This window comes from Brachionichthys hirsutus, chromosome 6, assembly GCF_040956055.1.
Source record: "Brachionichthys hirsutus isolate HB-005 chromosome 6, CSIRO-AGI_Bhir_v1, whole genome shotgun sequence".
NCBI classification, from domain to species: domain Eukaryota; kingdom Metazoa; phylum Chordata; class Actinopteri; order Lophiiformes; family Brachionichthyidae; genus Brachionichthys; species Brachionichthys hirsutus.
Genome location: NC_090902.1, coordinates 7,644,862 through 7,663,207, shown reverse-complemented (window position 1 = coordinate 7,663,207; position 18,346 = coordinate 7,644,862). Strand labels below are relative to the sequence as shown.

The 18,346-nt window shown below is 41.0% G+C and overlaps 4 protein-coding genes across 4 annotated transcripts; all 4 read left to right on the top strand.

The window, feature by feature from the left end:
- The first annotated feature begins 317 nt into the window (after positions 1-317).
- Positions 318-2,687, top strand: LOC137895264 (protocadherin alpha-3-like). The gene has a single exon (XM_068740746.1). It carries the CDS (start codon positions 318-320, stop codon positions 2,685-2,687), a length of 2,370 nt encoding a protein of 789 aa, XP_068596847.1.
- Positions 2,688-4,140: 1,453 nt separating this feature from the next.
- LOC137895263 (protocadherin alpha-8-like) lies at positions 4,141-7,591 on the top strand. Its single transcript, XM_068740745.1, has 2 exons — positions 4,141-6,498; positions 7,487-7,591. Exons 1-2 carry the CDS (start codon positions 4,141-4,143, stop codon positions 7,589-7,591), a joined length of 2,463 nt encoding a protein of 820 aa, XP_068596846.1.
- A 147-nt stretch (positions 7,592-7,738) lies between these two features.
- On the top strand, positions 7,739-10,111 carry LOC137895262 (protocadherin alpha-5-like). The gene has a single exon (XM_068740744.1). It carries the CDS (start codon positions 7,739-7,741, stop codon positions 10,109-10,111), a length of 2,373 nt encoding a protein of 790 aa, XP_068596845.1.
- Positions 10,112-10,796: 685 nt separating this feature from the next.
- LOC137895260 (protocadherin gamma-A11-like) lies at positions 10,797-14,030 on the top strand. The gene is made up of 2 exons (XM_068740743.1): positions 10,797-13,151; positions 14,025-14,030. Exons 1-2 carry the CDS (start codon positions 10,797-10,799, stop codon positions 14,028-14,030), a joined length of 2,361 nt encoding a protein of 786 aa, XP_068596844.1.
- The last annotated feature ends 4,316 nt before the right edge of the window (positions 14,031-18,346 follow it).

Genomic DNA, 18,346 nt, shown 5'->3' with positions numbered 1-18,346 from the left:
TAAAACACACTCCAAAAACGATCTGGTCTTCAGCAACAATGCGTTTTGTCGCATGGTGTCAGTGTAAAGTAAAGTCAGCAGCATACGAGCTTGTCGTCACTGCATTTTCGTTCCACCTCTTCACAACATCCCCGCTTCGATATCTGCACAGACATTTTTGCGCTCATGCCATTGTGAATGCCTTTTTTTTTGTCAAATGATGGACATGGAGACATACAGTCGATATTCACTTTGAGGAGATTGCTGGGTACAGTTTTTATAACGTGTACTGTGCACTATCCTCGTGTATGGAATAATATTTTTTTCCGGGTTTAACGATGGAACAAAGAGGAGCGATCCCACGAAGGGCGCGTGGATCTTTGGTCGGCTGCGTCGTTGCGGCGCTTTTGTGGAGCGTTGCTTCCGCGCAAATCAGATATTCAATCTCTGAGGAAGTGAATGAAGGAACTGTTGTTGGAAATATCGCGAAAGATCTGGGGATAGATAAAAACACTCTGAAGGACAGGAAGTATCGGATTGTTTCTAGTTCAGCGGATCCGCCTTTTGTTGTGAATCAAAACGACGGCATCCTTTACGTGAGTCGAAGGATTGACAGAGAAGAGGTGTGCGCGCAAAGCAGTACGTGTTTAATCAATATGAAAACCGTGCTAGAAAATCCACTGGAGGTCCATTACGTGGAAGTGGAAGTGATGGATATTAACGACCATTCTCCAGTTTTCCCGGAAAAAGTAAAAACGTTCGAAATTTCGGAATCCGTGCTGCCCGGAGCACGATTTCAGTTGAAACCCTCCATCGATCCAGACAGCGGTCCTTTCTCTGTACAGCAGTACAGACTGAGTCACAATAATCACTTCCGATTGGAAGTTAAGGACAGAGGAGAAGACGGTAAAATACCGATATTAGTAGTTCAAAAATCTTTAGACAGAGAAGCAGCAGGAAGTCACTCCTTAGTTCTGACCGCACTGGATGGAGGTAAACCTCCAAAATCTGGTCATCTGAATATTCTAGTAAATGTTTTAGATGTTAATGATAATGCTCCTGTTTTTACTAAAGACGTTTATTCTGTTATGCTGGATGAAAATGCTCCAGTAGGGACAACAGTCATACAAGTGAATGCAACTGATTTAGATGAAGGTTTGAATGGAGAAGTAGTTTATTCATTCAGTAACAGTATGAATCAAAATATATTAAATATTTTTGCGATAAATCCAGTAACAGGAGAGGTAACTGTTAAAGGTTCTTTAGATTATGAAGAGAAAGACCGATATGTAGTCGAAATCCAAGCATCAGATAAAGGTTCTGTTCCTCTTACAACAGAGAAAAGTGTCATTATTAAAATAGTCGACATTAATGATAATGCACCTGAGATTGAAGTTACCTCATTCTCAAGCTCCGTCCCCGAAGATTCCAGACCTGGAACAACAGTTGCTCTCATCAGTGTAAATGACCTGGACTCTGATCTTAATGGAAAAATAATTTGTTCTATGGATGAGGATGTTCCGTTCATGTTATCACCATCCATAAAGGACAAAATGTATTCGTTAGTCACTAAATCTCCTCTGAACCGAGAGAGACAGTCAAAATATGATCTGAGAATACAAGCAAAAGATGCTGGTCAACCTCCATTATCATCTGAAAAGACAATCAGTGTTGTGGTGTCAGATGTGAATGACAACAGTCCAGAGTTTTCACTGAGTCCTTATACTTTCTATGTCACCGAGGGGAACGATCCAGGAGGCTCCGTGTTTTCTGTCAAAGCTTCTGATTGTGATGAGAATGACAATGCTCTCATTTCATATCGCATCCTCAGAGATGGAAGCAAGCAAAATAAAATAACTTCATTTCTAAATATAAATAGTGAAAATGGAGATATTTTGGCTATAAAAAGTTTTGACTTTGAGACCATGAAAACGTTCCGGTTCAAAGTTGTCGCCACGGATTCTGGAACTCCGTCACTGAGCAGCAACGTCACAGTGAACGTGTTCATTCTGGATCAGAACGACAACGCTCCAGTCATCCTGTATCCAGTCAGCTCCAACGGTTCTGCTGAAGAGGAGGAGATTCCCCGCAACGTGAACGCAGGACACTTGGTGACTAAAGTCAGAGCCTATGACGCTGATATAGGATATAACGGCTGGTTGCTGTTTTCACTGCAGGAGGTCTCTGACCACAGTCTCTTTGGTTTGGACCGCTATACAGGACGGATCAGAACACTTCGCTCATTCACAGAGACAGACGAGGCCGAGCACAAACTGGTCATACTGGTGAAAGACAATGGGAACGTTTCCCTCTCAGCAACAGCTACTGTGATTGTCAAAGTTGTGGAGCCCAAAGAAGCTTTTGCTGCTTCTGATGTTCAAAGTTCTACAACGGATGAGGAGGAGAATAATGTGACTCTTTATCTGATGATAACTTTGGGCTCAGTTTCGGTTCTTTTTCTCATCAGTATCATCGTGCTGATTGCAATGCAGTGTTCAAAAAGCACCGACTATACTTCTAAATATCTCCCAGAGACTAATTATGATGGGACAATGTGTCACAGCATCCAGTACAGATCTGGAGACAAACGCTACATGTTAGTTGGACCCAGGATGAGTGTTGGATCTACTATTGTACCGGGCAGCCAGGCTAACACTCTGGTGCTTCCTGACAGGAGACACACTTCTGAGGAGGTAAGATTCATCTAAGCAAGTCTGTTGAATATATTTTTGTTCCTCAAAACTTGTATGTTTCATTATAAGAGGCTACATTTCAAATACAGTATTACAAATGTGACTGTCATACTGAACACACATGGATTAAAATTGCCTCAAGCTATAAACAGCAGCAACAAAATAGAGATGCAATGACATTAAAAATACATGCAACACCTTTTCTTACAAAGCCTCACATGGTTGCAGCCAATAATAAAGAAAGCTTGACGTTTTTACCTATTTTACTCCTAAATAAATACTTTAAAAAAAATGACATTTTTTTTAATATGTCAGCAGAATTTAAAAGTGATATATGCAGAACATATCACTCCAAATTAATGTAGTTCTTCAGCATTGACATTGCACAATAGTGATTCGAGTCAAACCACAAATTGCTTCCATATTGATGATGATGAAATATTTATTAGAGAGAATGTTAGAGCAGTACAGCTACTGTCAAGCAATACTATGTATTACAGTACAAGTACAGTCAATCACCATGTCTAAGAAGAACATTTCAAAAAGCCCTTGCGGTCTTGTTTCCATTGAAAGTCCTTCCATGATGGACACTTAATTCACCTCGTTAACAAGACATAACCCCCCCCCCCCCATGTAAAACATTAACAAAATAAAATTAACAACAAATAAAGCTAGCCGTAATAACTTGAGTGAAGATCGCTGTAAAATGTCATAAGTCTGGGAATGATTGGCTCTTCATATACGACAGAACAAAATATAACGTTTCTCTGCTGAGTGGCTGCAGCATCACATCATAAGAAATTATTTTAAAGTGTCAGGTTCACGATTTCTCTGCTGATAGCAGACATAAAAATATATTCTCTCAATACAGCTGAACTGAGATGCTGCCAATGGTGCTGAACCTATGTAGTCTGGTTTTCTTGCCTCGATTCTCAGACGAGAGCAAACATTTAATCTCAAAATAAAAAAAACCCAGTGATGTAATTGGTAAAGCTCCATGCATGATGGAACAAACACAATACTGGGAATAAATGCAATCTACACCATTTAAAAAAGACTTTATATTTCAGTTTTGTTCAAAGGAAAAGTTTGTCTCCTAAAGACATTATCCTCATCTCTTTTTAATGACCCCAGTCGAATTTTTTCAGTGATTTGCGATGCGTAAAAGTGCACCGTAAAATAAATAAAAAATAACTCATTGCGCTTTCGGCAGCCTGCTTTGTCGCACGGTGTCAGTGTAATATAGAATGTCAGGAGCCGACAATCTTGTCGTCACTGCATTTTGTTTCCGCCTCTTGACGTCCTCGCTTCGATATTTGGACAGCTGGTCTTCGTGAATACCTCGTTTGCAACGAATAATGAATATGTAGGAAAAAATGTGCATTAATATTCTGGAAATTGCTAGATTCCGTTTTTTCAACCTTTATTTTATCCCACTAAAGGAGTACTGATGTGTTCGGGTTTAACCATGGAACAAAGGAGATTGAATCCACGAAGGGCGCGTGGATCTTTGCTCGGCTGCGTCGCTGCGGTGCTTTTGTGGAGCGTTGCTTCGGCGCAAATCAGATATTCGATATCTGAGGAAGTGAATGAAGGAACTGTTGTTGGAAATATCGCGAAAGATCTGGGAATAGATAAAAACACTCTGAAGGACAGGAAGTATCGGATTGTTTCCGATTCTGCGGATCCGCTTTTTCATGTGAATCAAAACGACGGCATCCTTTACGTGAGTCGAACGATTGACAGAGAAGAGGTGTGCGCGCAAAGCAGTGCGTGTTTAATCAATCTGAAAACCGTGCTAGAAAATCCACTGGAGGTCCATTACGTCGGAGTGGAAGTGATTGATATAAATGATCACCCTCCCAGATTCACGGAAGAAGACAAACGACTGGATATTTCGGAGTCTGTTCTCCCCGGAGCGCGATTTCAGCTGAAACCTTCACGCGACCAAGACAGCGGTCCTTTCTCTGTGCAGCAATATAAACTAAGCCCGAATGATCACTTCCGATTGGAAGTTAAGGACAGAGGGGACGGTGACAGAATACCGATATTGGTTGTTCAAAAATCTTTAGACAGGGAAGCAGCAGGAAGTCACTCCTTAGTTCTGACCGCACTGGATGGAGGTAAACCTCCAAAATCTGGTAATCTGAATATTCTAGTAAACGTTTTAGATGTTAATGATAATGCTCCTGTTTTTACTAAAGACGTTTATTCTGTTATGCTGGACGAAAATGCTCCAGTAGGGACAACAGTCATACAAGTGAATGCAACTGATTTAGATGAAGGCTTGAATGGAGAAGTAGTTTATTCATTCAGTAACAGTATGAATCAAAATATATTAAATATTTTTGATGTAAATCCATTTACAGGCGAGATAATTGTTAAAGGGTCATTGAATTATGAGGACAAAGATATATATGTAGTTGAAATTGAAGCATCAGACAAAGGTGTGGTTCCTCTTACATCAGAGAAAAGTGTCATTATTAAAATAGTTGACATTAATGATAATGCACCTGAGATTAAAGTTACCTCATTCTCAAACTCCATCCCTGAAGATTCCAGACCTGGAACAACAGTTGCTCTCATCAGTGTAAATGACCTGGACTCTGGTCCTAATGGAAAAATTATTTGTTCTATGGATGAGGATGTTCCGTTCATGATAACACCATCCTTCGAAGACAAAATGTATTCATTAGTCACTAAATCTCCTCTGAACCGAGAGAAACAGTCACAATATGATCTGAGAATACAAGCAAAAGATGCTGGTCATCCTCCATTATCATCTGAAAAGACAATCAGTGTTGTGGTGTCAGATGTGAATGACAACAGTCCAGAGTTTTCACTGAGTCCTTATACTTTCTATGTCACCGAGGGGAACGATCCAGGAAGCTCCGTGTTTTCTGTTAAAGCGTCTGATTGTGATGAGAATGACAATGCTCTCATTTCATATCACATCCTCAGAGATGGAAGCAAGCAAAATAAAATAACTTCATTTCTAAATATAAATAGTGAAAATGGAGATATTTTGGCTCTAAAAAGTTTTGACTTTGAGACCCTGAAAACGTTCCGGTTCCAAGTTGTCGCCACGGATTCTGGAACTCCGTCACTGAGCAGCAACGTCACAGTGAACGTGTTCATTCTGGATCAGAACGACAACGCTCCAGTCATCCTGTATCCAGTCAGCTCCAACGGTTCTGCTGAAGGTGTGGAGGAGATTCCCCGCAACGTGAACGCAGGACAATTGGTGACTAAAGTCAGAGCCTACGACGCTGATATAGGATATAACGGCTGGTTGCTGTTTTCACTGCAGGAGGTCTCTGACCACAGTCTCTTTGGTCTGGACCGCTATACAGGACGGATCAGAACACTTCGTTCATTCACAGAGACAGACGAGGCCGAGCACAAACTGGTCATACTGGTGAAAGACAATGGGAACGTTTCCCTCTCAGCAACAGCTACTGTGATTGTCAAAGTTGTGGAGCCCAAAGAGGCTTTTGCTGCTTCTGATGTTCAAAGTTCTGCAACGGATGAGGAGGAGAATAATGTGACTCTTTATCTGATGATAACTTTGGGCTCAGTTTCAGTTCTTTTTCTCATCAGTATCATCGTGCTGATTGCAATGCAGTGTTCAAAAAGCACCGACTATACTTCTAAATATCTCCCAGAGACTAATTATGATGGGACAATGTGTCACAGCATCCAGTACAGATCTGGAGACAAACGCTACATGTTAGTTGGACCCAGGATGAGTGTTGGATCTACTATTGTACCGGGCAGCCAGGCTAACACGCTGGTGCTCCCTGACAGGAGAGGCGCATCTGAAGAGGTAAGAAGATACTTTAATTTCAGGCAGTTTTGGTTAGGAATATGTGTGACCAATGATATTTGGTTACTAATAATCAATTGCCATAGTTTGTGTTGCATCGCTGCATTAATCTTTCGTTTTTGAAAACAATATTGATTACAATAAATATATGAACAATTATATAGGTATACTGCATATATAATTGTTTATGGCTTTATGCAAAGAAATGTTGCAGAATGCTTTGTTCACAACATTTTTGACATAAATATTCGTTTATTGCAATGCAATATTTATTAACTACACTCTATATATTTGAAATTGTACCACAGTCTAAACATCTACCGGGTACTTTAAATGTTAGGCTAAAACATCCAGACAGCAGCAGCTGTTCGCTGCACCCAGAACGAAACAAACAGTTTATTATTTATTGCATACACACATACATTTTTCTTCAGGTGATGAGACTGTTCTTGACAATTTAACTTATTAAAAAATGGAGTATAGCTGTCAAGCAATAATCATTGAAATTATGACTTGTTTCATTTCAAGGGCTGTTCGTTATTGTCGGCCTGCATTAAAATACATCATTTTATCAACGTCACAACGCATTTGTTTGTTTGCATATTAAAAAAGGCACTTTAGTTGTTGTGGGAATGCAGATAACCTACGGTCTGATGTAGTTTTCCACAAAATTGAAGTACGATCACAAGCCTCTGTGACGTGGGACATGTCGCTGTCTGTGGTGCTGATTTCTTTTTTAGGCCCGAGCGCCAATCGAGTCTCTTTTTCTTTTTTTAAGTGCGGCCGTTTTGTCTTGAACTGTCACATAATTAAATACTTCGTCAGTTCGGCTTCTTCAAATGATTGTTGGTTGTGACTGGATTCCATTGCTGAAAAAAAAAATCCTTAACATTACCTTTCAGTATTAATACTCAGAATAGTCAAATTGTTCCCCTCATTCTGAGAATTTTGATTTATTTCGATCTATTTTTTTATTTTGTTTTGGCAGTGCTGTTCTGGATCGCATGGTGTCGATATAGTAGCAAATTGTGTGTCTTTTGGCGTTGTCGTCATCACCGTTCGGTCCGACCCTGCATTGTGTCGATACGCGTAAACGCTTGGAAAGGGCTCGAACACAAATCTCTGCCACATCTGTCTCCACAGTGGACCGCAGTTTGCAAATGAACGAAGTCGATATCTGGATCATGCAATTATAAAATCCAGGAACTATTTTTCTCATTATTTTTCGGCGTTCTACACAATGGGACGGAACGGACGCCCGGCGAGGATAGAGGGATGGCGATGCGTCGCTTACGCGGTGGCTTTGGTAACGTTTTGGAGCGAAGCTTCCGCCCAGATCACATATTCCATCTCGGAAGAGGTAAAAGAAGGAAGCGCTGTTGGAAATATCGCCAAAGATTTAGGAATTGATATGGCGACATTGAAAGATAGAGACTATCGTATTGTTGGCAGTTCCACAGAACCTCTGTTTCGCTTGAATAGAGACGACGGCGTCCTGTATGTCAGTCGGAAAGTGGACAGGGAGAAGATCTGCGAACGGAGTAACGCGTGCGTTCTGAACCTTAAAACGGTGCTAGAAAATCCGCTGGAAATCCATTACGTGTCTGTAGCGGTCCTGGATGTGAACGACCACCCCCCCGTCTTCCCAGAGAAGGAGAAACGACTCGAGATATTTGAATCGACATTACCCGGAGCGAGGTTCCAGCTCCAACCTGCACGTGACCCCGATGGCGCTCAGTTCACTGTTCAGCAATATAGATTAAGCCCCAGCGATCACTTTCGTTTAGAAGTAAAGGAGAGAGGCGAAGACCGTAAGATGCCCTTTCTGGTTTTACAGAAGCAGCTCGACAGAGAGGTCATGAGGGAGCACAAGCTCATGCTCACAGCTATTGATGGTGGGAAACCAGCGAGGTCTGGAACAATAGAATTACTAATTCGGGTACTTGACGTCAATGACAATTCACCAGTTTTTACAAAGGATGTATATTCTGCTGTTTTAAAAGAGAATTCGGCCCCCGGCACAATAGTCATTCAGGTTAATGCTACAGATCTGGATGAGGGTGCAAATGCAGAAATTGTTTACTCATTTGGAAAAGAAGTGGATAATAATTTACAAAATTTATTTGGCATAAACCCAAATACAGGTGAAATTAAGGTGAATGGTCTGATTGATTTTGAAGAAAATCAAAGCTTTGAAATTGATATACAAGCTTCAGATAAGGGAACTATTCCTTTATCCACAGACAGAACTGTGATGGTAACTGTAATAGACCTGAACGATAATTCTCCAGAGATTGAAGTTACATCATATTCTAAATCAGTTCCAGAGGATTCCAGAATTGGAACAACAGTAGCTTTGATCAGTGTCAATGATTTGGATTCAGGCCCAAATGGAAAGGTTTCCTGCTTTATACTACGGGAAGCTTCTTTTACAATATCTCCATCCTTGCAAGATGGTATGTTTATTGTCGTGACCAAATCACAACTAAACAGAGAACAGCAATCTTTGTATGAACTTGCAATTGTTGCAAAGGACACTGGAGACCCATCATTGTCATCTGAAAAGATAATACGTGTGGTTGTCTCAGATGTAAATGATAACAGACCACAGTTTTCACTCAGCCCATATACCTTCTATATTACTGAAAACAATGATTTAACACAGCCAATATTTTCGGTTAAAGCATCTGACCTTGATGCAAGTGATAATGCACATATTTCATATTACATTCCAAGGGATATTAGAGGAGGTAGAATTGATGTGCTTTTAAATATTAACCAAGAAACTGGTGAAATATCTGCGCTAAAACGTTTTGACTTTGAGACCCTGAAAACGTTCCAGTTCCAAGTTGTCGCCACGGATTCTGGAACTCCGTCACTGAGCAGCAACGTCACAGTGAACGTGTTCATTCTGGATCAGAACGACAACGCTCCAGTCATCCTGTATCCAGTCAGCTCCAACGGTTCTGCTGAAGGTGTGGAGGAGATTCCCCGCAACGTGAACGCAGGACACTTGGTGACTAAAGTCAGAGCCTACGACGCTGATATAGGATATAACGGCTGGTTGCTGTTTTCACTGCAGGAGGTCTCTGACCACAGTCTCTTTGGTCTGGACCGCTATACAGGACGGATCAGAACACTTCGCTCACTCACAGAGACAGACGAGGCCGAGCACAAACTGGTCATACTGGTGAAAGACAATGGGAACGTTTCCCTCTCAGCAACAGCTACTGTGATTGTCAAAGTTGTGGAGCCCAAAGAGGCTTTTGCTGCTTCTGATGTTCAAAGTTCTGCAACGGATGAGGAGGAGAATAATGTGACTCTTTATCTGATGATAACTTTGGGCTCAGTTTCAGTTCTTTTTCTCATCAGTATCATCGTGCTGATTGCAATGCAGTGTTCAAAAAGCACCGACTATACTTCTAAATATCTCCCAGAGACTAATTATGATGGGACAATGTGTCACAGCATCCAGTACAGATCTGGAGACAAACGCTACATGTTAGTTGGACCCAGGATGAGTGTTGGATCTACTATTGTACCGGGCAGCCAGGCTAACACGCTGGTGCTCCCTGACAGGAGACACACTTCTGAGGAGGTAAGGTATTTCTAAAAAAAAATAAAACATTTTCACTGGTGTATGTAAAATATTGTTAATTATTTTCTCACTAAAACTTTAAATCCACACACTGCATTTATCTGTACATCAAGCACCTACACAAATCTGTCTGCCTCAAATCCAGTATTAATTAATGCAAATTGAATTTTAAAAATATGAACAAATCCAACAGCTGCTAACATTGGTTAACACATATTTCTCAATCATTTGTCATTTCTGTCATGTTTATTTAGGAAGCTCGAATAAAAAAAAACATACTATTATACTTAACCTGGTATATTGCCTGCCCATTCCATGATTCTGAAACAGAGTTCACATTTTCCTTTAATGTTTCACAATGAGCAGGTATAGTGACGACTTTCAGTCACTGCGGCAGCCACAGAAAATATGAATATGTGGACATTTGTTTCTGCATTGTACCGTCAGCTCGCGTGGTGTCACTGCTTTTGAAAATGAACGACCCTCGATTCTCCTTTTATACGTCAGTCTTTTGCAGCTCTATCGAAAAAACAGGGTCGATTTGCGCTTTCAGGCGTTGCGGCTTGAAGCGCTTGATTCGGCCGTCGGTATCTTTTGCGCTTTTGTGTGATATCGGGCATTTTTTATCTTTGGTTTAAGATAATGGTTCTAGAGTAATTCCTGCCCCTGAAATCCATATATTATTTTTTTTTCATCCAATATGGCACGTCGAGGACGAAGAGCTTGGTTGGAGCGTCTCGTCTTTGTCATTGTTTCCTTCAACCTGACTTTTAACATTGCCTCGGCGCAGCTACGATATTCTATTCCCGAGGAGCAAGCGGTGGGAGCTGTTGTCGGAAATATCGCTAAGGATTTAGGGCTGCACGTCAGCGCTTTAGATGCGCGAGGATTTCGCATTGTTTCAGGGTCTACGGAGCCCCAGCTGTTTCGAATGAATAACGATGGCGTCTTGCACGTTAACCGGAAAATAGACAGGGAAGAGGTGTGCGAACGGACCAGTACCTGCATTATCAACTTAAAGACTGTGCTGGAAGCCCCATTGGAGGTGCATTACGTCGCCGTTGAGGTTTTGGACGTGAACGATTACGCGCCCACCTTCTCTGACAACGAAACGACTTTGGAGATATCAGAATCCGCTTTACCCGGAGCGCGATTCCAGCTCGAATGCGCCCGTGATCCAGACAGTAACATGTATTCTATTCAGCTGTACAAGCTCAGTCAAAATGATCATTTTCGCCTCGAGGTGAAGGATAGAGGAGAAGATGGGAAAATTCCTGGTCTGTATTTGCATAAAGCGCTGGACAAAGAGACCGCAAGAAGTCACAGTTTACTGCTGACGGCCGTTGATGGAGGCAAACCTGCCCGCTCAGGAACCATGGCAATTATTGTTAATGTTTTAGATGTGAATGATAATATGCCCGTTTTCGCTAAAGACTTATACGCAGCAGTTCTTAATGAAAATGCACCAATTGGCACAACTATCATGCAAGTCAACGCTACAGATTTAGACGATGGCATGAATGGGGAGGTGATTTATTCATTCGGCAATAATGTGAATAATAAATTACGCAAACTTTTTGAAGTTGATGCTAAAACGGGCGAGATTATTGTTAAAGGGTTGATCGATTTTGAAGTAAAAGACAGGTATGAAATTGATATAAAAGCGTCTGATAAAGGGACAGTCCCCCTAGCAACAGAAAAAAGTGTTTTAATAACTATTGTGGACGTGAACGATAACGCACCTGAGATTGAGGTGACGTCCTTTTCAAAAGCAATTCCTGAAGACTCCAAACCTGGAACAACGGTAGCATTGATAAGTGTGAATGACAATGATTCAGGTGTAAATGGTAAAGTAATCTGTTACATAAGTGAAGATGGACCCTTTATTTTAGCACCGTCTTTACAAGAAAATATGTATTCCATAGTCACTAAATCAGTGCTGGATCGAGAACGTCAGTCTTACTATGATATAGCAATAATAGCTAAAGACGGTAATGAACAACCGCTGTCATCTCAGAGGATAATAAGTGTAACCATATCAGATGTGAATGATAACAGTCCAGACTTTCCATCAAGGTTGCATGCGTTTTATGTTAGTGAGAACAATGCTGCAGGAGGCCCTTTGTTTTCGGTGAGTGCTCAGGATTATGATGAGGGTGATAATGCTCTCATATCGTATAACATTCTGAGGGACCGAGCTGAAGACAAAACAATTACATCATTTCTGAACATCAACTCTGAAAATGGTGAAATTTTTGCGCTAAAAAGTTTTGACTTTGAGACCCTGAAAACGTTCCGGTTCCAAGTTGTCGCCACGGATTCTGGAATTCCGTCACTGAGCAGCAACGTCACAGTGAACGTGTTCATTCTGGATCAGAACGACAACGCTCCAGTCATCCTGTATCCAGTCAGCTCCAACGGTTCTGCTGAAGGTGTGGAGGAGATTCCCCGCAACGTGAACGCAGGACACTTGGTGACTAAAGTCAGAGCCTACGACGCTGATATAGGATATAACGGCTGGTTGCTGTTTTCGCTGCAGGAGGTCTCTGACCACAGTCTCTTTGGTCTGGACCGCTATACAGGACGGATCAGAACACTTCGCTCATTCACAGAGACAGACGAGGCCGAGCACAAACTGGTCATACTGGTGAAAGACAATGGGAACGTTTCCCTCTCAGCAACAGCTACTGTGATTGTCAAAGTTGTGGAGCCCAAAGAGGCTTTTGCTGCTTCTGATGTTCAAAGTTCTGCAACGGATGAGGAGGAGAATAATGTGACTCTTTATCTGATGATAACTTTGGGCTCAGTTTCAGTTCTTTTTCTCATCAGTATCATCGTGCTGATTGCAATGCAGTGTTCAAAAAGCACCGACTATACTTCTAAATATCTCCCAGAGACTAATTATGATGGGACAATGTGTCACAGCATCCAGTACAGATCTGGAGACAAACGCTACATGTTAGTTGGACCCAGGATGAGTGTTGGATCTACGATTGTACCGGGCAGCCAGGCTAACACTCTGGTGCTCCCTGACAGGAGACTCACTTCTGAAGAGGTAAGAAAGATCACTGGAATTAATGATAATCTATGTCAGCAATGCTGAAATACAGTTTTGGTATGAGAGCTTGTGACACATGAGATACAGAACCTGATCTGTATCTCATAAAGCTGTAAAAATGAACAGGTTGAGTGTTATGTGACTTGAGTCAAGTTGTTGGTTCACAGGTGTTGATATGGTTTGTTCACACTGAGCCCGGGGATGTAATTGAGTCATAATATAATATAATATATACTGCATGATCTACACCGGTAATATAATATAATGGGTTGCAGTTTGCAAGTTCATGTGCTGCTATTATCCAAATCTACTAAAAAAAAGAATACAAAAATTCCATTACAGCCTCATGAAATATAGTTATTTTGTTGTGGATATGGATAAATGTGGTTAAAAGTATTGTGAAATATTTGTTAAATTAGGCCTTCAGACATCGAGATAAATCATACCTTTTTTGTGACAGTGATGACAAAGTTGCATTTTGGAACAAAAAATATTGTGATTTTTTTCTTCTTAAGTAAATAGATGACTTTATACTGATTATATTGGATGATTACTTTACTTAATGTTAGTGTATTTCCCTTACAGTGAGACAACTTAGAACAATGTCCTCAGTTCACTGACTGACTTTAGCTGTTAATAATTTAAACTGTACTGTACATATTGCATTCTATATATGGTGCTGTCATCATTGGTGATAAACTTGGCTGTTATAGATTATAAATGCCTAATTCGTTTGGTGGATGACACTGTGAAATAAGCAAACATTTGTTATCTAAAAATTATATCCAGTGGCAAGTGGTATTTTTTACTGACCTAAACCCCCCCACACACTATTTTGCTATCATTATGTACGTGATTTGTTGTTCCCAGAAGTAAGTTTGAAGCTTGAATTATTTGAGCTATGAATCTGCTCACAAACAGTCTGAGCTTAGTTTTACTGCAATTAGCATAATTTATTTCTCAAGTTTCAAACTCTCAATATTGAAATGAAGATTTTTGTGTTTCACAAAGTTGTGCATGCTATTGTTCTCGTCACCTGCCTATTAGGGTTGTTGCATGTCAAGAGACTTACTGGTGGAGGTCTGGGCACGCTGGTGTGGTTGAAATGCTTCGGTGGACCATGAATGACTGCAGCCACAACATAGAAAGAGATGCTGGTGTGCTGTGAATAACAATATACAGCTACTCAGGTGGAGTTTGGATATTTAGCTTCTCATCTACATTGTTTGCAATATACTGCAAAGCTGCAAACAATTGATTTTCAGTATTTTTTTATTTCAAATGGCTGTTTGTGCTTTGAATATGAAAAACAAGAAACAGCGATTTAAAAAAAAAAGCATTGATTAAAAAAAAAAGGAATGCAAACAGTTTCCTTCCGTCTGACTAAAAAATAGGTCACATTTTCTAACATGAAGATCTGCATGCTTGGTATATGGGCTGACTCTCTCTTGAACACATGTGTTGCCCATAGCAACACATGAGAAGATCCTCCTCTCTGCTTGCTCTCAGCCGTCTTAGCAACAGCAGTGGAAGAGGAGGAAGGAGGAAGGGAGCCGTCGAATGGGGGGAAGGGGAAGCGGTTTCTGTATGGTTTATATATAGACACCTCACAATAGTTAATGGAAATGGGTTTATTGAGAAAGAAATACATGGATTATGTGAGCAAAGTCTCTATAATAAATCAGGCAGCAGATGGTGCAGAAATAAAAGCCGTAGCCAAGGCAGGAAATGTTGAGCTTCCAATCAGATATTTTTTTAGCATGGGGATGATCTTTTCTCTCAAATAACTGGGTCAACATTTGATTTTGCATCTAAAAAATCAGTCTGAGGCGAGCATGTATTTCAGATTGTCATAAAATGTGCCTTTATTGAAAGGCTGAATGCATATGTTGACCCACTGAGCACAAGCTGCGGACCAGAGTGGGGTAAATGTAAGAAGAAAAAGGATCAGCTCAGTAAGACAGTAGTTGTGCATCGTGAAGAAGATGAGCGGTGTCTCTGTACCTCCTAGATCCAGTCTTTTTCACTGCTATATTAGACAGCAATGACTGCCTCTGTAAGTTCACACTTATTTCACGTGTGCATGTGTGTGAAGCATCTCGCAGTGCTAAGCTGTGCCTGGACAGCAGATGCCAAAACAATATATAATGATGTGATGAAACATGAGTGCATCACATTGAACCTAAAAAGTGTCTGGTGACGTTGGTAAACACTGATCCTCTCCCATTTCACTGTGACAAAGAGCTGTCTTTACTGAACTGTATATCACTCTGCTTTTACATTGCCGTGATATTTTTATTGAGAGAGGAGGGGTGATGTGAAATACAAGCGGAGCAGCTGCAGTCACAATGCAAGCACATGGGAGGTGGCTTGAATCAATGCATCGCTGCATGAGAGGACCACTGTACAGTACATACAGCATCATAATATAAATTCACTCTGCCTGCTCGCATCCGTTGGGGGGGGGTGTGTGTGTGTGGCTGTTTGCTCCAGTTTCTTTGTCTGCTTGGGTGGTTCAGTGGATCAGTGCAATTGTGTTTGCATGCCGAGTGTCGCCACTGAAAACCTTCCCAGTGCCACGCCCCTTGTTTTGTGTGTCTGGGTGTGTTGTCGTTGCATGGGTGAGAGTGTTTTCCTTATTGAACTGCATGCAGAGGCATCAGGAGGGAAAATAACAGGGCAAGCAGTGTGTCAAATAGAGGAGACACAGCTGGTACAGCAGGGTTGCATATATGTGCTGTTGGTTCTCCTGCCACTCTTTCTCTTAATTTCAGTTTTTTTCTAAATGCACATACCTAACTCCATTATCCAAATTTCTGGATATGCTCTATTTTAATGTGTCCCGTATGCAGTATATCTTTTCGGATAGATGCTGCAATATGAAAGTCAGTCTGGAACAATGTGTTCCACTTGTATTCTGCCTGCTCTGTTTTACTGATCTCCACATCCCTTCCCTCCACCATTCCTCTTCTCTTCCTCTCAATTTCCCCTCCCCCTTCCCACTATTGGCCTCCTTTTTACGCTGATATGTCTCTATACTTTGTTTCCATTTTCATACGCTGCCTTTTTTTTGTCTCACCATCATCCTCCATCTTTTGTTCTGCAGTCTAGCTGTCTTATTCCGCCGCATGCTCTCTTCCTCCACATTGCTGTGCTTCATGCCTGTGGGGTTGTGGCAGTGGACGCTGCAGCTTGCTGCTGTGTGTCAGTAGGGCACATTCTCTCTTACTGCCGCAGTTTCACTGGAGGATGGTGCCGCTCACATTGAGGTCAGCAGCAATGATGTTAATCTAATTTCGGTACACAGCAGTGTAAAAGCAAAACAGCTACTATCTTAATCTCCACACTTTGCACACACATGCTTGTGCTCATAGCTGCGCAGAAACACGACACTTCACACATACTCTCATAGGGCTAATCCACCTTATTGTAAGGCACTTTCACAGAAGAAAAGCGGTGGGTGGATAGAGAGGGGGAGACATGTAAAGGACAAGAAAAAATGCATGAAGAGAATATGTAGAAGTCAATTTATTTCATGATTGCCACTTGCTTTTCTTTGACTGTTTGGAATTAAAACGCTAATAAATATGTTTAATATTGCACAATACTGATACTAAATAAAACTACTGTGAGTCCAGTCTCTCCAGCTCATTGTACTGTTTATTATATTTAATGAATCTATGGTTGTTTCTGCCAATATGTTGGCCCATTGTTTTTAGCACTCTTGTTTCTGATATTGGCCATTGCATGCTCTAAGTGTCCATCTATTCTGCTCCTCTTTTTGCTGTCTCTTTATCACTTACATTTGGGAAGTCTGACATGGGTGTTAATTTTCACGAATCAAGCAGATACGGATAAGTGAATATGGAGGATGGGAAGTGACTTATCTTCTTTATTTGTTCACTATTATCTTGAAATTGTAATGTAGTTAAACAAACTGCTGTATTTAGTTCTCTTCTACTGTCCCAAATAAAATCTGTATTTGCCTCAATGATTTAGAATAGTTTACTAATGATCTATCTGCATATATTGATGCATACATAGAGATCATTAATGACTAAGTGTCTATTTTCAACTTTTCCTGTTTATGGGATGACTTCCTTGTGACTCGGGATATTGTCAACACAGATGACAGCATACAGAGGAGCTTTCATAGAGCACATACTCAATGGACTGCTTGTACATATCTGGGAGGTTCTGGACAGTGAACGCGGAGTGTTTTGCAATCACAGAACACTACGACGTAATTCAGTGCAGCTCTGGTGTGAACTGATACACGTTAGTCATTTCTTATAAGTATATGGATCAAACCTGGATATCAGAAAAAAAGAGATAAATACATAGATTATTTGTGGACATGTCCCAGAAGCAGCTCTGGCTTCTGTGGTTCCAGAGCATAAACCCAAGTAAAAGACAGGCTTGTAATTCAATAGGTTCTATTTATCTTTGAAATCACTACATCTTTCTGTCTTACTCCTTTTCTCCCTTTCAAGCCTGATATCATGTGAGTGGGTTTGACCCTTTGTCCTCTCCACCACTCCATTATATAAGCCATCCACTTCATGATGTGTCAGTCCATTGACTCATGGCGGTGCGGATGCACCCTATACATTAGACATTGCTACCCTCATTTGAGAATCCACTGTAGCTGAATTGAAGCCACGAGACCTTCTTCCAGCATGTTAACAAGGGCGAGTCCTATATGAGCACTAATAATTAATGAAAATCATTTGTGCGCATGAGCTTCCTGTGTCATTGTAATGTATTGCTGTTTAACATGCGTTCAGCTCAGTGTGCTGTGTTATGTTAATTTCCTGTCCTGCCTTATGTCGACTGAGCCTATAAATGATGATTAATTACATGCAAGTATAACAACCATGCAGCTACCGCTATAACTCACATAATTATTATTTTTGTTGTTGTTTCTGAATCAACAGGGATCTGACCAGATGTGCGTCTGCACTGCTCATGTTCAAAGCCAGTGCTCACAGCCATAACATCTGCTACTGTACTTGAGGCATCACTGCATGTCTGCAGGATTGAACTTGACTCAGGGTCAGAGAAAAGACAGACTGTCATTAAGTGGAAAAATAATCAACACACAGTTGGTTAATATCCATTTTAAATTCACCTAATTTAACATGTCCAGCACCCTCAGACGCAGATTTAAGGGGATGCTATAGGTTATGCAT